A 23,712-nucleotide genomic window follows, 5' to 3' on the forward strand; every position below is an offset into this window, starting at 1 on the left:
TTGGTGTTTTAGGTCATGTCTCCTATTCAAGGTCACCATCTTCTGTAATTTATCAGCTAAGAAGCATTTTCTCCCTCTCCCCAGTGAAGGTTTAAAGGTGGGGTAGGGCATGAGACAAAGAGGGAAGCTAAAATGAATAAAAAATTCTCAGCTATAGAACCAAATTTCATTATTTCCTCTTTCATTCACAGCATCTTATCATTATAACCAGACTGCTGCTTTGCTTTGTTAAGATCAAACTGATCTCATTTCCCCTCTGGCCCCATTGGTTGCTGGTCGACCTCTGGATCCACTAGGGATGATGCAAATGCTGACTGGACGATCTGAAACCCAAATGACTCCAGGAGAGACATGTTCTGTTGGGGTGAAAAGGGGGATCCTAGAGCAGGACCGAGGTCCCCCAATGGGCCACCAAGGGCCCTGACGTGAACTTTCTGTATGTGTTTGTTCAGATAAGACTTTGATCTGAAAAAGCTGCCACATTCAGGGCAAGGGTACTTCTTCTCTCCTTCCGTCTCCATTTTGTTTTTGCTGACTGCCATGTCACACGAGAAGGACCCATTGGTGCTCTGTTTCTCAGGAGTCTTGAGGTCACTGGTGTCAGAGAGGTCTCCGTATGAATCAGAACTCTCAATCGGGTCCGAATGTGAACATTTCTGGCCTTCTATGGGAAAAAGAAAAGAGAGAAGTTTTCAGAATCTTATCTCCCCAAAAAAGTATTTAACATGCATTAAAATAGATTATATTGGTTACCACCTGATTTCATTAATGACTGGCATGACAGAATGATACACACTTAACGTCGCAATCCCTCATATTCTAAAGCCCTTGACCATAGGTCCTCTTTACAAACCACTGGGCTACTATCAGAGCAACATGCAGGTTTTTATTATGGATTTGGCATGATACTGAATGCAACCATAATGGATCTCTGGTTTATATAACACTTTTTTGAATCTCAAAGATGTCTCACAACGTTTACACCTCAGGCACTACAAAAGGATGGACCTAACAATGAGTTTTTAACTGCACAGTTCACTCCCACACTTCTGAAGTATTGTTTATACTGTGGGGGAGAGCCTAGAAACCTAATGAAGTATAACAGGCTGCAGCAAGATGTGAAGAAACCTGGAAATACTCAGCAAAACATCAGTGAGCTACTGCAATTTAAGAAGTGCAATTGCATTTAGTCTTGAGGAACTCTTTTTTACAAGTTAAGTGCAACACTGTTAGAAGTGAACTTCAGAATCTAAAATTGTTCCATCTTCAAATACTGTAGTGTGAAACAGGAGAGGGGTTAGGGACACTATTTTAAGTCATTTGGATACATATCCTGGCAAAGCCATTGGTATGTTTAGAGTGTTCCCCATTATCCTCTGGCAGTATGCCAAGAAAGTTTGTCGACACTTTTTGCTCAGCACGTATGAATGAGCGTGGGAAACCCAGACGTACTCCCTAAACAAGTCTCTGAATACAAATAAGCTGTATCTACTATTAACTCTAAAAGACCAAAGAACCACTTGGCACAACCCAAAAGACAGATTTGCTCTGGACTCGGCATTACAAACCAAACAGGATAAGCATGAAATCAATACACCACTGAGCTGGAGTAAATCTCTTGTTAAGTCAGCACACCACCCAAAACCAAAGGGCTTCTGTAGTAACTCTATCAGGACTTCAACAGAAAAAAATTACACAACTGTAGCTTTCCGCTGGCACAGACTTTGTTTAACCCAGCCTGCTGTGTTCTCCTGGGCAAGAAAAAAATGTAACTTTTTGGGACAACCATGGTTTTGAAGAATTTTCTGATGTTTCAGCTTCACCAGGAATACTGACAGCTCAAACCAAGAAGCAAAAAGCAAGCTATTCTACATAGATTAACACACAGCTTTACATATTCAGAAGTTAAATACTCTTTAGCTATTCTTACAATATCTTCCCCCCTCCCCCCCAAGTTAAATGCAGGTTAAAAAACAAAAAAAAGTAACAGTACTATTATCACCCTCCACCTCTCCTCCCCAACAACAGCATTAAAAAGTGTAAGTTTAGCTACAGACAGTTGCATGGCTCCTCATCAACCTGAGGATGAACATTGCTTTCACCGCTCAAGAATCTTTATGAACTGCATTCTGTGGCTCCCCCTTCCTTCACCGGAAATCAGAAACATGGTTTGACTGACATGAGATTCAAGTACAGTGGGATTAAGGAACCGTCAAGGATCTGCACCCCTCAGGCAAAATTCAAATACTGACTGCTCCTCGGAAGATGGTCAAGATGAAGTAACATGGCTTTTTCAATCTCTAAGAAAGATTGAAAAAGATTTCTCTCTTCAAAGAAGCTGCCAAAAATTCACGTACCCTTACATGTCCACCTCCTTCCCCCAGACCTGTTAAATTGGCTATCCAAGGACACATATTACATACTATGTGATGCTATGTAATTTCTCTGCATCTCCCTAAGCTTCTCTCCAGTATCTTCCCTGTCCTTCCTCCCTCCCCTTTCTCATGCCCAGCCCAACATCCCACAACACAAAGTTCTGCACAGAGCAGCACGGTGCAGAGCAGCAAGTCGCTTGCCTTTGATGCCATAGGTCCTGACGCAGTGGAACGCTGCTCCCCCATTCGGGATGGACTCCTGGTGCCTGGAGACCTGGGGAAGGGGAACACCGTGGTGGGTTTTAACATGGACCTTTAAGTAGGAGGCAGAGGAGAAACCTAAACAAGATAAAAGGAGATGAGATCCTGCCACCAGCAAAGACACACATCTGCCTTCCCTGTTCTTTTCATCTTTCTCTTGCTCCTACTCCCTATTACAAGTTGCCATTATACTAGCTTGATTTCTGGTTACCTACAACATGTTCAAGTAGGATTCCTAGACATAATCAGGCAATGAATACAATGCATACCTTTCATTAGACTTCATTTGCTTTTTGGAAGTCATGATGAAAGAACAGCCTCCTTGAGAAACAAATCCTATGTAAGCAAACCTAGCAGATGACATGAAACTTTCTGGAAAAAAAGGCAGAAGAGACATGATACAAAAAGGCACCCATGTCTCTTCACCATTTTTGTACTGCTTTATTTATTTTAATTAAAAATGCCTTCATCATCTGATAATACTTTGGAACATAGTTCAAATTAGTTTATTTTATGCTGTTAAGATTTGAAGGAATGCCATTTAGTAACACCCCTCTTTGGTATTTAGTGTGCTTTCTCCTTAGGTTTCTAGCATTTATAGTGACTTCTAGAAGGCAGAAAGCTAAAACTACTGAGTTTCTAAGGTATACAATTTTGTTCTATAGTAATTTTTGAAAAACATTTCCTCCATTCAGCTCATCCTGAGTTTTAAAAAACATACATATTTTGTCTGCAGTTAACAAAAAAAAAATTAAAATGAAATTGCAATATTTCTATTAGTTCTGATCTGTAAGCCCAAACCACTGAAATTAAAAACATATATTACAAACAACTGATTTTTGAACAAAACAGTTTTTTACATTTGTGCATGTGCTTTTAAAAATTGTTTTTGAAGTCTCACAAATATGGCCTTTTCCTTTAATGCAATAAATTATCTCACATATACTTTGGAATGTTTTTAAATTCAATTTTAATAAGATATGCAATTAGTACTAGTACTTTTGGACCATATACAAGGCACAAGGAGGACAGAGTTTTAAAGACTTCCTACACAGGTAAGCCTATCAACAACCATCTTAATTTTCTATTATATTTTGAACAGAATATTATGGCACTTCCATGTTAGAAACATTTTCCTTTAACAACTGAGAACACAACACAAGTTTCACTGTCACAGACACAGAGTTCCAAGTTCCTTTCTGGATAGAGAAAACCCAAGACCTAGATTTTTTTTAAACCAATACAGCATTTACAGCACAAGCCCTTGCAAGAGAACTTTCATACCAATGCTTCAGTTTAAATATGAATAGATATACTACTGTAAAGCCATTTTTATAGTGATATAACTGCATTTACATTTGATGATATATAATAATGTATTAGGAAGGCTGCAAAACCAATACTGGCAGACCTCTCTGGGGTGGATTTTCTGACAGCAGCTGTTAGTTTCAGGTGCTGAATTTCATAATGAATGCGGCTTTACACTAAAATTTCCTGTGCCTACCCAACAGAATACCCCTCTACCCAGACTTTTCTTAGAAGCCAGGATCAAAGAGTATTCAGGGATTATTAAGAATTATATATACAGGACCTGCAGAGCAAGACAGAACTCCACAGCAACCTGCTGAAGGGGAAAAAGGGCAGGTTACTGAGAATGAACAAGAGAGAGTTACTGTAGACCCCGGAGTTGAAGATAAAAGTACAGAAAGTAGATACATCACAACTGAAGAAACCAAGAACGTATGACTCTCAAAATACAATGGAGCAGAATCACCTAGGCCAAGACATCCAGGGAATTAATGTAAGGATATTATCCTCCGAAACAATGCAAGACCTACCCTCAGACACAAAATGCTGTACTGAATATCTCACTGGGCCACAAGAGAATATATTTTTCCAAATACCAAAAATTCAATGTAGACATGGAAAGAACCAGTGTTTGCCTGGTAAAGGACACAATGTACAGATACAATGGTGATACTTCCAACTACAAGGTACTTCCCTTATTTCATACATGTCTCTAATAACCACATGCATGCTGAGATGAGCCTCTTTATGCAGCAATGCATTAAAATCTCACTGCTAACCATTAAAAAAGGACTACATACAGGTATTCAGTGTTTTTCTATACTACAATTGACACAGGAAAATCTGAAGTTGTAATCTCTGCTATACAATATTTTTTCTGAGCTCTGCGATTCCATTTCTAGAGTACATTGTTTTATATAATGAAAACTGCCTGCAAATGTGTTAGCTCCCCTTTATGCACTTGGCAGATGAATGTGTGAGTCATCAACTTCCACCAAAGCAGTAAGAATGCCAACTGCTTCATAGGAGACTGTTTAAAGTGAGATGATTTTTTTGTTGGTTTTATCCTAATTTGTTTCTGAAGCACTTAGCACTGGCCTTTTTTTTTTTTCCACCAGACCTTAATTATGAATGCCTGTCCTAGGAAGATGGGGGATTCATAGACAATAATCCTTTACTTTTAAAAATCTCTTTAAAAACAAAGTCAGGCTAATGCAGAGGATAAAGTGGAAGTCTTTTACAAAGAAGGAATGTATTTATTGCTCTACCCATATACATTTCTCAGCTTTGCAGAGCAGATTATTTCTTCATACTAGAGGAACCAACATTTAAAATATGCATAGAGAGGAAATGATCTGCTTTATATAAATGGGACCTATCCCTTGATCTCTTAGATAACATCTATAAGGAGACAGACTATAGAAATAATCGCAGGATGTTCCTTTTTCAAAAATTCTAATTTGGATTTAGCTGGAACATCTGGAGAATGTGTCTTGCTTTAATCAACTCTGTATCCACCATGAAATATACAAGAATTCATCTTATGGTAAAAAAAATTCCTTCTCCTAATTCATTTGATTTCTGTGAAACAAACAATGCATATGTGTCTGAAGCAGAAAATGAATCTTCTGAGTTGTGCATGTTATTACAAGGTACCAATTCTAGACTTGTCAAAGTCATTAATCTCTTATGTTCTTTGAAAAAGTCCACACGAGCAAATAAAGTTCCTAAGGATGCTAACAGAAGATTATATAACAACAAAGCAGGAGCAGGTCTCTTTTATTTAAACTGATCAAAGAGAATTTGTCTTAAAATGTGAGGATTGAGGATTAGTTTTCATAAGCACATTTTAGATGAATTCTTAAAAAAAAAAACCCAAACAGAAAATTCCAGGAAAAAAAAAAATTGCACAGCTTCCCTGGTTTAACAAGATTTAATTGCTTCCATAATTATTCTAAGCATAAAGACCCTAAGTAAGAAAATAACCTGGAAAAAACATCAAATCACAGATGGTAATTTTTGGACATTATACTGCCACTTTGTAAAATAAACAAACAAACAAACAAATAAATAAATAAAATCAGCAAATGGGTACATGCATGACATGGCAAACCAGTGGCTACTGCTTTCAGTCAGGTACTGAGTTCCCCATCTCCTAAATCCATTAAACTTTTAAACGAACATAAATTTGATTAAGTTCCACAGAAAAGCCCTCAGTCTGATGGGATCAATTGAGTGATTCTAAGCTCTGTCTTTAACACTAGGATATGTTCAGCTGTGTAAGAGTCACCTTTTCATCCACTTTTTTTTTGTTTTTGGTGGGCCAACATCCAAAATTCTCTCTACAAGCAGCCTGAGCATTCTTGCTTGACAATTACTATATCCAGAGCTTGACAATTACTATACCCAGAACTAGCTAAGTTCCAATTAAAATATACACCAGCACGTTAGCTGAGGGAAGAATAAAACAAACTCCCATTGCACAAGCACCATAGCCACGGCACAATCGCAGCTGGGGGAACGGTGCGTAGCTTCTGACTGCACCAATGTCTATCAAATAGATGTTCTAATCCAGAAATTTTCCACTAGACTTCATCTTGCCAGGCTCTACAATTTAAAAGATATCTATTTAAAACACTGAACATTATAATTTGATTCTAGAACACTTTGGATTAAAAATTCTGCTGTCATGGATCATAAATCTATAATCAAAATTCACGGCATATAACAATGAGTTCATAACACAGTTGTTTGACAAATCCAGTCTGTAACTTCCCTTTCCTATGAATTTTGACACTGGGTAGATATTTAACAATAATTCACCAGTTTAATTACGTTTTCTAAGTGCTGATGTAAACTGAAATTCACAGCAGACTAAATTCTGACAATACATATGAAATACACAAACTGTAAGAAGAAAGTAGTTGCTTAAAGTTTGCTGTACAACATGTTCCCTATCCTTCTACAGAGAAGTGTATATTTTATTTAAATTTCCACTGTACATTTAAACCTGTAAAACGTGAATAAACCATTTAGTCATTTCATTGTTTGAATGCCAGATCTGTCTTTGTCATGCTGGCTGAATTTCGAAAGAGCTGCAGTGACATCCAGTGGTAGTTAAGTTGAAACTCAAGCTTACAAATCTTGGAAACAAGACAATTCCTCCCAACCCATATGAGTTTCTGTTTGGCACCATGTTCAACTGAAGGAAAACAGGGTAGCACCTGAATCTTTGATAGCGTCTTCCATGTTGTTACCACAAAGAAAATGGGGATAAGCTTAAGCAGTTTTTCAGAAGATAGTCCTTCAGCTGAAAAGGAGGCCAAGCTTCATTTCGTACCATCTACCTGGAGCTTCCGAATCTGAAGATCTTCAACCCGCATGCCTTTTCCACTCAAACTGTGAACATCACTTTCAGGACCTAACAGACCGTTCAACTACTGGAAATACCTCCCTTGCAATTTAATGTCTCTCATTATGCATCAACTCCTAGTCATCCAAAAGCTCCCTGTACAGTCCTCACATTACATACAGAACAGCTTTATTCTCTCAAAAGATTTCACCTCTTAAATTAGAAAAGGGAACACACATCATAAAAAAATGACTCATCAGAAAAAACAAGATCCCAAAACACAGCAGCAACCTCTTCCTACACTTACTAGGTATGTACGCCTGCATGAGCCAACAATATATTTTGAAGGTGTGTATTAATCATTCAAAAAAAAAAGACACCAGTAAGTGAAAATTATTTTTCCAGCTTGCCTTACATCCCACAAAGCCTGAATTTACAAAACTCTCCAATTGAAGAGTACCACAAACAGATGGAAAAGCTTCAAAAGCTCTTAGTCATATGGTTTAGTTTTAGGTAGTCCTGCGAGGAGCAGGGAGTTGGACTCGATGCTCTTTATGGGTCCCTTCCAACTCCAGATATTCTATGATTCTATGAAAAGCTGTATTTGTAAAAATAAAGGTAAAGCACATTTCTAGTGCTCTTTACAAAATTTGTTTTAGAAATGTACGTTAATACAAAGCGATTTCTTGGGTTAAGAGGGAGAAGCAGCTTGACTCTACTGCTGCACCAGGAGGTTAAGCAAGACTGATAACATAATGTAGATTTTTTTATGTACAGTGTATAATTTTCAACTTGGTGTGTATTTCAAAGATTCTTCTTCCAAACTGATTGCAAGGACTCAAGTCTAACTAGGTATAGGAAAAAAAAAAAGGGTATGGTGAATAGCGGTAAGGCAACATATCATGGTTATTTTATAGGGATCTGGCTATTTAGCAAATAAAATTCTTAAAACTGTCTAGAAACAATTTGCTTCAGATTTAAACCAAGTTTCTTCAGGAACTATCAGCCATGTAAAAAGGCCAGACCTATAGCTCCATCAGTTTCAAGGTTAAGTATTCAATAAGAAAAACCAAGAATATGTATACATGTATGGTATAACCTCCTCCTGTTGCAGACAGAGTCATGTAGCCTTACAGCTTCCCTCTAGTGTTGTCCCATCCCACTGAAATAAAAAAACAGTTTCTTCATTACCTCGGTTACAGATAGTGCAGAAATTGCTTGGTCCTTCACTATGTTTCTTCAAATGATCTGCCATATATGCTGCTCGCAAGTACTTCCCACACACCTGGCATGGAACTTTGTCTTCATGACATGCTAGGTGTGAGCGCAGTCGGTCACGAGTGGCAAAGGAAGCATTACAAGTCTGCAGGTATAATGAGAACCATATGACTCATCAACTCTGCTAAAAGCACTGATATTGTCGAATATATTTAGTATTCTTTAGAGTAAATACCTTAGATCCTGTGCAAACACACAAATGACATGATGCACAAGCCATTTTCGCACAAATAAAAAATTCAGATCACCAACACACTGTACAAGATGTGATGTTACTACTCAAAAGAATTAAGAAAGCAAGAAAACAGCTCTAACATACTACAGACAGTAAAACTTAAATCAAGATAGAGTTGTAAGGCCTTAGCTCCTCTCTGAGGATGAAGACATTAAAACTTTAAGTAATATTTAACAAAAGAAATAGCACAAACCACTTCATTCCATTTACAGTAAGTTCTGCCATTTCACTGAGCCATTACAATCACTTTAGACCACTCATATGTCCTGTCTGTCATCTTCCTAAATTTTACTCTTTGATCTGATCAATCTAACTTCAGTACACAGAATCCCTTTGGACTATGAAGACATACAAACAAAGCATCAGAGAACTGGCTGGGATGAGAATGTGATGAAAGACAGTAAAAGAGCCATCCTGGTATCCACAGTAGCAGTGCAGACAAATTGTAGAAGTGAAGCCTCAGAACTGAGCAGGTATCAAAATAACTGATGACACTGTAATCTGTTTATAACTTACCCCTGATCAAGGTATCATATTCCACTTACTACCATGAAACAAGCTTGATTTGGCATAAGATAATATTGATCCTACTTGCCCACTTCCCAGATGTAATCCATATGATGAGCGAAGGCTCCCTCCCATTTTTATAATCACAGCAATTGGCAGGCATGCAGACTATGTATACAGCCTATTACAACAGTTTGCCAGTTCTGAAAGGCTTGCTCTATCTCTAACATGTGAAGGAAAATAAATCACCAGCAATACACTGTACAAGTTGTTATAGTCTGAAACCATTGCTCACAAGTGCGAGAGGAAAAACAAAAGCAAACATACGTTAGAATGACCAGACCAAGTGGGCAGCAGTGACATTCAAGAGTGTACAGTGTTTCGTTTGTACCACCTTTATATAAAATAACGCAGTTTTAAGATGTATAACCAGAACCCCCTAAGAGATAATATGAGGCTATTAAGTGACTTGGGAACTGGATATATCCTGTCTTTTCAAATATCAGTGTGTAATTAAACAACTGTTTCAATAGAGATAGACTTGTTGAAGTAACAATCCCAGTAAAATTACAAAATTATAACTTCAAATAAGTAAAATTGATAATACAGAAGAGGATAACCCATATCATTTTATATAATTTAGTTAATCAAGAGCTTAATGCAAAAAACATTGAAGGCAGCTGAAAAGTACCTATCAATTTCAACAGGCTTTACACTCATTCGATCCTATGAGATGTTTAAGTATGGTAAACTCCCACAGAGCTGAGGCTACTCTGCAGCAAGCACAAGACTTAGCACCTCAGAGGATCAGGACTTAATGAACTTAAAAAGACAACAGTAAAATTATCTGGATTTCTGCAATACACACAGTTTAACTAAGCTCACCAGCCAAAGATTCATAAATTACAACTAGTGAAGATTAAGAGGCAAATTCTTGAACATGAAAGATTTCTCTTCATTTGAAATCTCAGTACACAGCGCTGAGCAAAACAGGTGCAGCTTTCACTTACTAAAATGTTCTTAGAGGTAAACACTCATTTAAGGCAGGATTCCAGCACTGATACTAATCAATCTGTTGGATAGCAACTAAAGATATATAACTAGACAATCAAGGATGACAGCCAAGAGATCCATCATCAATAAGTCTGAAAATGTTGAGCCACAGTAAGCGTCCATACAAAAGCATTGGGAGTGCATTAGTTGATGAAGCAGACCAGAGACAAATCACATAAATACAGGGATGCCAGAAGTAAAACCGTATCTGTCCCATATCGAACTTATCAAGTTGAAAGCTTAGGGAAAGGCAATATAATCATTTCTGTGTTTGATTTCTCACTCTTGCTGCTGAGTTGTGCAAAGTTCACCTTTGGATAAGCTATATAGTAAATATATCTGCGAAGAAGCTTAAAAAAAAAAAAAAATTAAGTCCAGTGGAGAAAGCAAGAACCAGTTTAGCTGAATCATAACAATGGGAGACAGGACTAGGTTTAAAGAAAACCCCAAAGTTAATATTCAAATAGTTAATATTTATAAAAGGTACAGAGCAAAAAAAAAAAAAAGTTTTATTTTACAAAAGATGTGAAGTGCTAAATGAGTGCTAAGTATTTATCATTAATTGTTAATCATAGAAGAAAACTCTCCAGTGCTTTCCTATCAAACATTGCACAGGTATATAAATAGATCAAAAAGAATATATATAAAGTTTAAAAAACATTGTTTAAGAAATACCTCTTGAAGTTTCAACTTTTCTATGGATGTGGATGTCTCTGAGCTTATTCCATGGTGGCTGCCATTTTCCTGCTAATAGGCAGGAAGTAAGAGAAATTAGGACAGGAAGAAACTCATTCTGCATTGAAATCAATGGGAAAAGCACTGGACTTGGGATGCCAATTTTAGGTTTACTTAAATAAATAGATCTTTTTCTTTGTCAAAAGTTGTGCTTTAATTTAACCTGCATTTTTCTCTTTTTTATTTAAATTGCCAGAAGAACAACCTGTCTCTTGTCTCTGAGAAGAAGCAAACTTCTGTTTTCTCCCCTTGTTCTTTTGTGTCCACAAATTTTCAGATCACCATTTCCTCCCAAACTGCAGCCTAACTTTCATACCATTCACACTCAAAAGCCAACAACCCAGCTTCACCCCTTCCCATGACGAGTCAGCAAACTGAGCTATCCCATTATGGCCAGAAAACTGACTTACCCCTTCTCCTACATCCAGAACTCAACTGTCAGATTAAAAAAAAACAAAAACAAAAACAAACACACACACCCCCACCCCCCCACCCCCCCCCAGAAAACCCCAAACCAAATCACCAGTGCAACAATCCAGGGGAAAAGATCCAGAGTGCCATTTGGCGTCTTGTCTGGACACCAAAGCAACTTCTTGGATCAGATTTCTCAGCGGCCTTGGCTCCGTGGAGGCCTTCCCTATTCTGAGTCTATTTTAACAGTAATGAAAAAGCTGGAATCAGGTCTTTGTCTCACATCAGGTGCTACAGGTGCTGGAATTTAGGACAGTTTTTCAAATATCTGTGAAGCACAGCCATCATTTTAGGGGGATGAGTGCAGGATTACATGCTGAGCACTGAAAACTATAGCTGTTGCAGTGATGTTCAGCTTACAATTGTCCTGCTTCTCATAGTTTCATTTTATTTATTCTGAAGTTGGGCTGACACCTTCACGCTTTTGTTTTGGTAGTCCAAAATGTAACATGATGCCACATCAACAAACCATTAGATATCTACCAGTTTGCAAAGATACATGAGGGCTCAGGTAAATGGCCAGTGGATTTTGTTTAAATCATAACAGAGCACAACTTCCAAGAATGCCATTACCACACAGGATTCTGGAAAGCTTTTCTGTTTACTGACAGTACTTCTCTTTTGCAGTAAACATAAACAAAGCATGACAATAACAGGAATTTTCAACAGGAACTCAACAGATTCACAAAGGATGCTCAATGCTGTTCAGGCTACTCTCATGGGACGCTAATTTGCCAAACAAAATCAATGGAAAAAGAGAATGGAAAATGGGGAAACAACATGCCAATATTAAGCTTTTTTCTTTCTTTGTGGCCAGATTCTGTGTTTAGATACACATCATGGAACAGAAGTGTTGCTTGTTATGAGATAATCACAAGGAGAACTTTATACATCAGCTTTCAGATTTGAAGCAAATTTTCAGCATGATAGCATCCCCTCCGTGGTTTGTACCACATATATCAGATCTGTGCATATTTACAAACCAAGGCTGAAGGACAACCTCAGCTCTGTCCTGATGCTTGTAACCTATAGCCTACACCTTTTAACTGAAATGAACAGTGCATACAGTATTATGGCACTTTAGACAACACAATCAGAAAGACTGTTCTTAGAAATTGCTATCACAAAATACATGTGTGCAAGGAGATGGAGTTGAGCTTGGCTGTACAACCTTAGCTTCCATATTTCTTTACTTTCTAGCTCTTAGTGTATTCTCTGATTCACACTTATAGAGTTTATATTTAATATTCTTAAATCAATCAGAAAACTATAAAAAAATTATCAGGCATCAGCTGGCAAAGGACAATTCGTGTCTATCAATGTTATTCATAAACTGTGTTCATTCAGTAACCTTGATATCAACTGGCAAAAGACTGACAGGTTTCTGTTTATGTGGGACCTAAACATTCATTTTCATACTTGCACACAAATACATGCTTATGCAAAAAATTTGTAGTCATCTTCAGTTCATCCACCCAGATCCCTTGTTATCCCCAAATTGTGAAGTCTTTTTATGAGTGGAATTTTCCAATTTATATAAATCTCTAACCCTAAATCACCTTAAGAAGCTTAAACCAATCTAAGGCTTTATATAGGATAGACAGTTAAATCAATGTGAAGGCTCTATGGCCTGATTTTCAAAGGTGCTGGGCTTCCACAGATCACACGGAGGTCAACGGAAACCTTTAGATGGCTCTATATGTCTGAAAAACTGTTCACTGGATTATTAAAGTTGGAAAATGTTTCAAAACTCTCACAGTTTGGAGGAAACATAGGATAGGTGTGTCAAGAGATGGGAAAAAAACGCAGATCAGAAGGCAGCAGTCATGTAGGATTGACTAGGTTCATAAAATGTGGTTAAAAATTTTAGAAGACAAAAATCCTCTAACCTTCACTATCTTCAAAGAAAATGAAAATTATCTTGCTCCAATTTTCTTTAAATAAATAAATCTTTCTTCAGAGACCAAGCATGAAGATTGTTAGCCCAACCAATGTTTTAAAAGTTTGCCCAACAACTATGTGAAGGCAGTGGGTGATAGTGGAAGCTGATTCTCAGCTTTGGTTTTAATTAATACTTCCAGGCACCTTTTAAATCTCTCTACAAATGAATTACAAAATATCTTTCTTGATTTAATCTTTCAAACCCTAATGAATAATTTATTAACTGTAAAAAACTATATACAACATTATGACATTGTATTACAAAGGATACTGTGATGCTGTTATTTATATTCTTCCTGAGATAAAAAAAAGCTTCCAATTTTGCTCAGTGCAATGTTCTGAAGGCTATGTGACAAAAAAAAGAGCATCTTGGCAAGTTATGATAATTAACCAATTTTATTTGAAATTATTCTAAAAAAAAAAAAAAAAAAAAGAAGTCAGCATTGGAGCCTCCTGTTGGCAACAACTACAATAAAAAAAAGGGGGGTGGGGGGGTGGTGTGGAGAGAATCATCGGTGACATTGACTCTAAGCCCAGAGACAAGGTGGCTGGGTAAGAGATCCAGGGTGAGACTGGGATAGAGCAGTAAGGAAGAACATTTGGTAGAAGGGGAGGGAGGCAGGAGGACCAAAGCTCTAGATGACACAAGGGGCTGGGGGATGGGAGGGATGTAAAGCAGCTGTCACTGTTGAACACTGTTATTTACAAACATTTATCCCAATTCACACATACATGGTATTTTTACTGATACTTCATAATTGTCTGCACACACAAATGCAATGCCAAAGATTATCAGTCTAAACCCTTCCAGCTCCTACCTGACATTTGTGAGGTCTCTCTGAGGTATGCACCTGTTTGATGTGCCCATTCAAGTGGTCTGGCCTTAAAAGAAAATACACATAAGCACACTTAAAACAAATACTAAAAATAAACTTACAATTTTAACCAAAAAAAAAAAACAAACCAAAAACCAACATCCCAGTGGTGGATTATTACAAATTACAAATGTAGTGATATTTAACTTTCCAAGAACCAGATCACCAACAACTGGGACTCTACCTTGACAAGCACCCTCTCCAACTTGCTAAAAAGGCAGCATTTTCTCAGGAAGAAATTATGACTGAATGATCAGAGAAAACAGGAAATACAAGCTACAATTTTCAAGCCTGCATGTCCCCTTCCAAAATCCTATTTAGATCTTGACAATCAGGGCACTTTGATTTACAGTTGCTGAATATTTGAAAATCAGACCCTTTTGGTTTATGTCCCAAACACAGATGTAAGAAGCCAACTTTAAGCACCTCTGTGCAAAAAGAATGACTCTAAACTCTGTTGCTGTGACACATTTTCCACCAGCAAGATGAAAAAATACTGTCCTAACTCACAACTTGGTGGGGAGACTGCATTAATACAAATAAAGTGCTCTGAAGGTCCCAACTAGAAGGTGCAATGGAAGAGCAAATTATTACTGAAAAAAAGTTAGACCATTCTTCACAATCAGTAAAGCCTACTTTGAAGAAGAGAGGACTGAATAGCTGCAGATTTTCCTGGTGGGAGTTTCTCCTAGTTGGAAGAAAGCTTTTCATTGTATGAGGCCAAAACTGCTTGGAAACAAGTTCTCCACCCTCTCCTCCCCCAACTTTCCAGCTGCACCAATGAGAAAGCGCAGGATGGAATTCACACACTGCAGACAGAAAATAGACTGAACTTTGCAGTCAGGCTGTTAAACCTGATGCTCCAGCAAGTGGGCTGGAGCGGTGTAACCAGAAAGACTGGTTGGGGGTCCTTCTAGGTACCTCAAGCCTAGCAACCTCACGTGCTGCGCTACTGAATGAAGGAAAGGATACTAAAATTAGACATCACGCTTCCAACTTCCTTTGGCTGTTCCTACGACTGAATACTGAAACTTAAAAGAAGGAGTCTCTACTTTGCATTCATACTTTGATTTTACAAAGATGTGTAGACATTTTTATTGTTTACTTTTATAACAGCATTCGTGCCTGTTCACATTAACTTACTGGGAAAAATGAGAACTCAACATGTATCTTTCACTTTCCCTTGTTGACAAAAACCTTTCATACAGCAACAGCAGAAATCTTTAAGTGTGAATAAAAATAATAAAAATTGGCAGATGATCCCAGGTAGCACTATAATAAGAAAAATACTTTCACTTCTAGCCACAGATGAAATTTTCATTTTATGACTTTCCATCACTAAATCTGCAGTCCTTATGAAGATGCATCCCTAATTATTGCTGATTTAAAAAAAAAAAAAAAGTCTACATTTTCTTAATTTATTTCAGTAACAAAAAGTCCCTCTATCAAAAAGAGAGCTAGCAGGGGCACAATTCCTACATTTATATAGGCTAGTAGCCTTTTGATTTGTTTTCATATCTCGATTCCTTCCCTCCTGTTAGAGCAAATCAACTGCTGTAAAAAACCGACTGCTGCTACAAAAGTAACACAGAGTGCACGCATCCCCCTCCCCCCACTACTTCTAGTCTCAAAGAGAGCATCAAACTTCCAAAAAAGTTTCAAATTCATTAACTCAGGCTATAAGATACCACTAAAACGACTACGTGTATCAAACTACTTATTAAATTAACTCCCACAAACAGCGACAACAAAAAATCAGCAACATTAAATGCACAGATCTTACGTATGTTGCAGGGCAGAAACAGGATCCCCTTCAGAAGGATGTAAACCCAAAGGACACAAAGATCATGTATTAAAAGATACTTGATGCTGCAGCCTTTGAAATCTCACCTCTTCCTTCACATTTGGGTGATAAAAAACATTACGAACTAAGAGAAATGAAGGGAAGTTAAGAAAAAGAAAATTTAAAATGGATACGAGAAAAATAATAATCTTGAGATGTATTAATATTTTGCACTTCAACAGCACCTTCAAACTACCTACAAATCAGTAGTCTCAAGACACTTATGTGAGGTAGGTAATTATTTCAATACCCATTTCACAGAAGAGTCATTTGAGGGAGAGACTAACTGATTTGCCCAAGGACACGCATACACCAAGCCTGGGACAAAGCTGGGAATGTTACCCAGAAGCCAGCTGACTCCCAGTTCTATGTCTTAATTACTTTTAAACCCTTTCAAGAGACTCTAGAATAGCATCCCAGCAGAAATGATGGAAGTCTCATTTCTCGAGACATTTTAAAGTGGAACAGTCAAACTATCCTAAGTACAAATTGTTCTTGTTTCCCAAGGGACAGGAAAGACAACTTCCTAGGTCTCCGTTTGTGTCTATGGCCCTTATAAGTACTCTCTTACCTGGAAAAGCCTTTTCCACAGCTCTGGCAGATGTAGGGCTTTCCCACAGAGCCATCGTGAGATCGAACATGATAGGACATCCTGTCTTTCCGCTTGAACCGTAAGCCACACACTGGACAAGAGTAAGGCTTCTCACCAGAGTGTGACAGCTTGTGCCGATTCAGGTGGTACACGTCCCGAAAAATCTTGCCACAGATCTCACAGGCCACCTGTTTCCTCGTCCTGCTTCTTTTTCGGGGCGCATCGGGGTCATCCTGACCAGGGACACCATTTTCACCCAGTCTTGGGGGTGGGATGTCTATGTAGCCCAGCTGTAAGCTTGTCACCCCATGTTGAGCCTCATGCTGACGAAGACGATTAGCATCCGTAAATACTTTCCCACAGAGGCCACAAGGCAGGATACCAGCCTCTCGCAGGCCCCCTGGGGTACCAAACATCATGGAGTCCAAGAGATTGGCTTTACGGGGACGCCCTCTGCCCCTCTTGGTGCTTAAAGTGGGGGCACTAGCAGCAACATTCTGGAAGGGTGAGGCCAGCAGTGGTGGGGACAGAGGTCCCGCCACCATGGGCAGGCGGTCCACACCCTGCAGAACAGGTAGGGAGGACTGCGCAGCAGTGAGTGCAGCCCGCGTGGCCTCGTCTTCAGGCATACCAGCAATGCCATTGCCATTGGGTGCCAAAGTGGCACCGTTGGTCATGTCAAGAGGGAAGCCGAGGTCAGCAGCCCCCGGACGGAAGAGCATAATGTCGGGGCGTGCGGGTGGCACGAGGATCTGCACATTGGACTGCTTGATGACCTCCTGGCAGATGTCAATCACAGAGCGCATCAGCAGGAACTTGGCAGCTGTCATGAGCTCCGGGAAGCTCTCCAGCCGCACCACGATGCGCGACGTGTAGGCGAAGTCCAGGATGTCTCCGAACACCTTGGAGCTGATGGTGTGCATCTCCAGCTCCCGCCCGCCCCCGGGGGCCCCGCCGGCCGCCGCCGCAGCCCCGCCGGCCGCCGCCGCCTCCGTTGCGCCCCCCTCCGCGCCGCCGCCGCCGCCGCCACCTGCCCCGTCGCCCAGCTGCGCGCTGAACACCGACTCGAAGTACTCGCTGCAAGCGGCCAGCACCGCCCGGTGCGCCGGGAAGCTCTCGTCGCCCACGCGCAGGAGCACGTCGCAGAAGCGGCCGCCGTTCTTGCGCTGCTGGTTGAGGCTGTGCAGCATGTCGGCGCTGTGCCGGCTCACCTGGTACGTGTAGCAGCCCGACGAGGGGCCGCAGGCGGCGGCCTCACTCACCCGCTCCATAGGGCTGCGCCGCCCCGCTGGCGCCCGCAGGGGGCGCGCGCTCTCAGGCCGCCCGGCGGCGCGCGCCGCCTCCTCCTCCCCGCCCCTGTCCGGGCCGACGGCGGCGGCGCGCGCTGCGCTCCCTGCACAGCGCGAGGGGACTGCGGGGGGGGCGAGACAAAAGGCTCGGGCGGCGGAGGGGCGCGCGCCGCGCGGGGCCGCCGCGGCCGCCGGCGCGCGAGCTCCGCCCGGGCCCGGCCGCCACGAGGCGCTGCGGCCGCGGAGGCCGCCGCGGGAAGGGGCGTGCGCGGCGCGGCTGCAGCGAGCCGGGAGGGAGGGGGCTCCGGCGGCTGCGGCTCCGGGCTGCCGGCTCCGTCCGTCCCTGTGTGTTTGGAGCGGAGGAAAGATGGCAGCGGCTGCACTTCCTCTTGCACTTTCACCCCTGGGGGGAGGAGAAGGAGGGGGCGATACCACCCCCCCTACAAAAATCCAGCGGGGGCCCCCGGCTGCTGCTCCCCGACCAAGCGCCGCCGCCGCCGGCTCCGGTCCGGGCCCGGCCCGCTTCGCTGCACCCGCACCACCGGCGCCGCAAACTTTCCTCTCTTCTTTGGCCGAGAAGACCCCCACCCTATTCATAGAGACCCCCCCTCCAGCCACTCGGGCTCCCCCCTGCCCCCCCGCTTCCTGCCCCCCTCCCTCCCCGCATCCGCCAATGCAAGAGCAGCCAGAGCCAGCAGGCCGGCCCCCACCCCGCCCGCCCGCGGGGGCTGGGGGCTGCAGTCTCCCCCTTCCCCAGCACCGATCCTCCAATGCCGAGCCGGCAGCGAGGCCCCCGCCCGCGGCACACGGGGGCGGGGGGGCTGTGCTCGCCCCCTCCCCCAAATATCCGGGCTGCAGCTCGCCCCCAGCCCCCCCTCCCGCTGGAGAGAGGAGGAGGGGCCGGCGGGGGGGGGGGGGGGGCTGCAGGCAACCTCCCCCCCTCCCCAGGCACAAATCGTCCAATGCAAAGCCTCCCGGAGCTGCAGAGGCGCAGAGCGGCCCCCACCTCCTCGCCTCGCCCGAGGAGAGCCCATCCCAGAGGGGCCAGGGGCTGCAGAGCAGAGCGGCCTCCCCCCGGTCTTTCATTGCATTTCTCACCCCCACCCCCCAGTACTAGGATCAACTCTCAGCCTGACTAAAAGAGCGAGGCGCCGGCATTGTGGGGGAGGGAAGGAGTACAGCGGGAATTCTTCCAGTGCAAAAATGCCCTCCCCTCGGGGAGCAGCTGGGAGAAACGGTACCCGCGGGCCGGGGGCTGCAGGAGGCACGGGCAATTGCACAACCCCGAGTGCCTGCCTCCATGTTGGGGAAACTCTGCCGCCCCGCTGAGCCTCGTGCTGCCCGGGGTTTCCCACGGCACCCAGCGCACCCCACGCTCCAGCGCTGCAAGGCTCCCGCTCCCCTGAAGTTAGCCTTCCCCAGGCCCTAGGTTAAACAGTCCTAAAGGCACTGCTGTAATTCACGGGCGGGGGTTGCTTGGACTGTCCTAGTGCTGAATCTTCCCTGTGTGCTCAAGGTCTCTCTATGAAGAGCTTCTATTTCAACATCATCATCATTACTCATTTTCAGCTGAAACTTGCTTTCTGTCTCAGGGAAGAATATTTCTCTACTTTTGAAGAAATATCCCCCCCTCCCCCCCAACACACACACTCACTCTCAAAACAGAGTTCTTTGTTTTGTTAAAGACACTTTTTAAAGTGTTCAAGGGCACTTTTTCGCATTTGTAACATCAAGCCTAATTAAGAATCCTTGGATGACCTATTCACGATCCAATATCGTCACTTAAACTATTCTGTGGAAAATACTGAACTTAGTGCATGCGAGGGCATCACAAACTACAGAGCCTTCCAAGAGCTCGAACCAAGCACTTGAATTAAATAGCGGTGGAACTGAAAAAGCATTCTGAGTACTGATGTGCAAATGAGCGCACCAAGCTTCCAACTTCCAAAATGCAATATTACATTAACACTTAAGGCCACACAGTGCCCTCAGCCTGTACACTGGATTTCTCCTGCTTTTGATAGAAACTTTTTACACTGCAGGCAGAATATTACCAGTAGCTTTTTATTACTGTATTATGTATGCACACACCCTGATACGAACATATATTTTTAGAAATTTGAGGTTGAGTGGTAGCAACGCTGACAAACTCAGCTCAAATACACCGTATTATATAGATAATACAGTGCTCACATTCTGTAAGTCTGTTTGTGTGCCACAGACACAAGAGTTGTACTTGCTACAGTGAGGAAAAAGATTATATTTAAAAATACTAGCCAGGCTGCATGCACACACAGAGAGAGCAGTTAAAGAACCTGGAATTTGCTTATCTTTCCTAGTGGCTTTGGTCAGTTGTGCGCCTTTCCCCCCAGTGGTTTATTAATTTGCTTTCTTTTAGTCCCCAGCCTCCTGACATGGTTCCTGCTTCCTATTTCAGTTCCCTCCTTGCCTGTTCTTTGTCTCTCCTCTAGGCAGGGGGAGGGGGGTCCTGCCGCTCTCACTGCACTTTCCTCAGAACTTTCTCCAGTTGCCATGGAATGTTCTGGTTTCAGCTTCCAACCCTCCCGTTTAAAAGGCACCATCCAACACACCCTGCCTGCTTCTTTAGGTAAAAGCTAAGTATTCACCCCAAAGCATGGCTGTTTCTTGGCAAGTGACCCGTTCACACTTGCCATGAGGACGCCAGATCAGCACGCTGGGAGCTCATATTCTGCATAGTTGCCGGATGCTCGTTAAAGATGACCACCAGCACCTTGCACTCCCAAGGAAATCACAAGGAGACCAACATAACCGTTCGCCTTAGCTCCTCAGCGCTCTGACATGGTAACAGCTGGATCTCTCCTTTTAGTATTTCCACTCTTACTATACTGGCCTCCCCCACCTTATGGCTTCACCAACACACTTAAAGGACCACTTCTTACAACTTTTTCTGGTCCCAAACTTACCCTGGCTCAGAATAGAAGACTATCAAAGGAGTCATTCAACTAGCATTTGTTACAATGTAGCCAAATTTCTTCTATTTGCAAATAAGCAGTTTGTGCCATACTGAGACAAAATTTGGCTCATCAGTGTAAACAGACTTGGAAGATGAAGTTCCCTAAATTTAATGTGATGACTAAATGTCGTTTCCCCATACTTCACTATGTAAGCGTACAGGTATGATTACCTTTGAACTCATTTATCATCACAACTAGCTAGTCACTGTCTTGAAGACAAAGTCCCAGATGATGTGAAAGAGAGTTTTAAATTTGAATTTAAAAAATTTACATTTTCAGCATACAGAATTTCCTCCCCTTTTCAGATGATTCCTAATCTATTTACTCTGACATCTTCTGCACTGGGATCTGCTGAACTTCTTTTGAATTAATCTCTCTTTTAAATAAAAGCATTTTCCTCAGCTACTTTATTCAGCTTCTCACTATTTCCTGTCTCACTTCTGCTCATGGGAATTCCTGAGCTGTCCCTAAATGTTTTGCAGCTGTCTGGTGTCTGCTGAAGCACTTTGATTGGTATTTCAATAGTATTAAAAATCCTCTTTTGCTCTGAACATGTGTGTACCATTTGGGACTGTACACTGTACATTGCTCACTTTACTGCAGATCAATTGCTACTGGCCTTACTCGGAAGTGCAGACCTTAAATTGGTCTGCAAATATAGGAGGTAACAAAAGACTGTGTTACAGTCGAGTCTATTCAAACATATTTGGGTATATGTTAATTAGACTTGAGTCATACCTATTTGTTGAACATTCTCAAGTCATGAATCTGTGTAGGTCTTGAAGCTACTGAAATTTTTCAGAATAGTCTCCATTATTATACTCTTTAAGAAGGTTAGTTAGTCACTATTTCACATGGATTATAATACTAGCAGAGACATTTCTGCATAGCACTTGTGCCAGCTAACTCAGTCATATGAACAGTTTCCTTTTTATGTGTGTTCCACAGAAATATATAACATTGCGCATTTCATGGCACACTTGCAATTTCAGTGAGGAGCTGTCAGTTTTTCTGAGCTTTCACTGGAATTTTAATTAACTGCGACTGATCTAACAAGCAATTAATTCAGCATTCATTACTTGTTAGGTTGATTATTACTTAAATTTAGTTTTTAAAGCTTGCTCAATTTTTTATTGGGAATCATCCCATGAGAATGCTAACCCTAGCAGCAAAGATTCTCAGACTTGGAGATAGCACAGTTTCCTCTGTAACCCACACGTGGGTTAGTGATTTGTCAGCTTTCTCCTCTAGAAGCAGACGAACAACTCTCTTGCTTAAAAATACCTAGAGTTCTCACAAAAACAGCAGTAACTGCTAATAGGGAGGTATATGATGCTATGAAAAGTATGCAGAAAGAGTTATTTTAAAAAGGGAAAACTGCACTGTTTGCTTTTCTTCTTTTTGATCACTCTCCTCACTGCACTCCGTGCTGTGTAGTCCATCTGTTGCATGGCAGTCCATGACAAAGTCTGGGGAGCTGATGCTAAACTACAGAACTTTTTGTTGTTAAACTAACTTAACACAGTCTTGGAAGCCAACCTTTGATACTTAATCTCCCTTTTGTTCCCCTCATTTCTTCACTCTGCCCAGTTTAACTTATTCTAGACTGCCTGGAACCAAAGCAACCTAAGCCATTCAAAACAAGATTGCCACATTAAGGATCTGGTCAAAATGGGAATACAACCTAGGATCCATCTAATTGACTCCCCATGAATTAGGCATCCATGCCTAGCTAAGCAAACCTGACAGACAACTTTCTCATGTAAAACATACATTACAATACAATCCTAAATATGCAATGCAAGTAGCGAATGTTTGGTATTTACAGATTAATAGCTAAACTACTGTGCTGTCCTGAGAAGGACAACTTCTCCATAAATACCAAGTAAACTGGCATAAAAAAAGTTAATTCAGGAAGACAACTAAGAATGGATACATCTGTATTTCTTACAACATTCAAGAGAGACACAACTTTCTGTCTATTGCCTCAAGAGTCAATTAAGATGTGAATTGCGTCAACTTCCAGAGTCGCTTCACCTCAGGCAATCAGTATTATGGTTCCACTGAAGACTCAGTACTACGGATCTCAAAAATCTTACCTTTTGATAGTGGGTTCTCAAAATGTCTTTCCTTCAAACGAGTATGAGGCTGGCCCTTAGTCAGCTCATTATAACCACCTTAAAAAGGTTTGTCTCCTCTTCAGCATGAGCAGTTCTTCCCTGAAGTACAATAATAGGGTTAATTAGCAGGCAGTTTTCAAATCAAAGTACAATTCGGGGGGGGGGGGGGGGAAGGAAATTTGCAAAATTGTAAAAATTGCAAAAGAAAAAAGAAAAACAACAGAAAAATCACCTTCAAATGAACAGGTTCTCTATATGCCTTAACTTGCAGTTACCCTTTTTTCATGAGGGAACTCTGGCAGGTTGGTTACAGTCCCATACCCATAATTCTTAAAATCATAAGTACTCAGGTTGAGGTTATCATTTGATACAATTATTTTTCACTGGACTGGTGATAATTTCTGAGAGGATATGAAATTTCAAGAGCCTTGTTTCACCTGCAATCATGATTTAATTTCCTCTGTCACCTCCCTCCCACTTT

The 23,712-nt window shown here is 41.6% G+C and overlaps 1 protein-coding gene across 3 annotated transcripts; it reads right to left on the bottom strand.

The window, feature by feature from the left end:
- On the bottom strand, nucleotides 1-18,097 carry PATZ1 (POZ/BTB and AT hook containing zinc finger 1). 3 transcript variants are annotated; one of them, XM_050906616.1, is made up of 6 exons: nucleotides 16,806-18,097; nucleotides 14,335-14,398; nucleotides 11,045-11,116; nucleotides 8,488-8,659; nucleotides 2,577-2,714; nucleotides 1-664 (listed from the first exon to the last, which is right to left on the bottom strand). In XM_050906616.1, exons 1-6 carry the CDS (start codon nucleotides 18,095-18,097, stop codon nucleotides 246-248), a joined length of 2,157 nt encoding a protein of 718 aa, XP_050762573.1. In that variant the 3' UTR covers nucleotides 1-245. The 3 variants fall into 3 exon arrangements, with proteins under 3 accessions (XP_050762573.1, XP_050762574.1, XP_050762575.1); XM_050906617.1 differs by lacking the exon at nucleotides 11,045-11,116; XM_050906618.1 differs by lacking the exons at nucleotides 2,577-2,714; nucleotides 11,045-11,116.
- Between the last annotated feature and the right edge of the window lie 5,615 nt (nucleotides 18,098-23,712).

Source organism: Gymnogyps californianus, chromosome 16 (assembly GCF_018139145.2).
Source record: "Gymnogyps californianus isolate 813 chromosome 16, ASM1813914v2, whole genome shotgun sequence".
NCBI lineage: Eukaryota > Metazoa > Chordata > Aves > Accipitriformes > Cathartidae > Gymnogyps > Gymnogyps californianus.

What these genes read in the sequence shown, in the direction of transcription:
- PATZ1 (XM_050906616.1), bottom strand. Translation starts at nt 18,097, where the DNA reads ATGGAGCGGGTGAGTGAGGCCGCCGCCTGCGGCCCCTCGTCGGGCTGC. An exon ending in TGTGGAAAAGGCTTTTCCAG is followed by an intron (nt 14,399 to 16,805) that starts GTAAGAGAGTAC and finishes TTTTCTTTTAAG; the next exon opens with GCCAGACCACTTGAATGGGC. An exon ending in AGAGACCTCACAAATGTCAG is followed by an intron (nt 11,117 to 14,334) that starts GTAGGAGCTGGA and finishes CCTGCCTATTAG; the next exon opens with CAGGAAAATGGCAGCCACCA.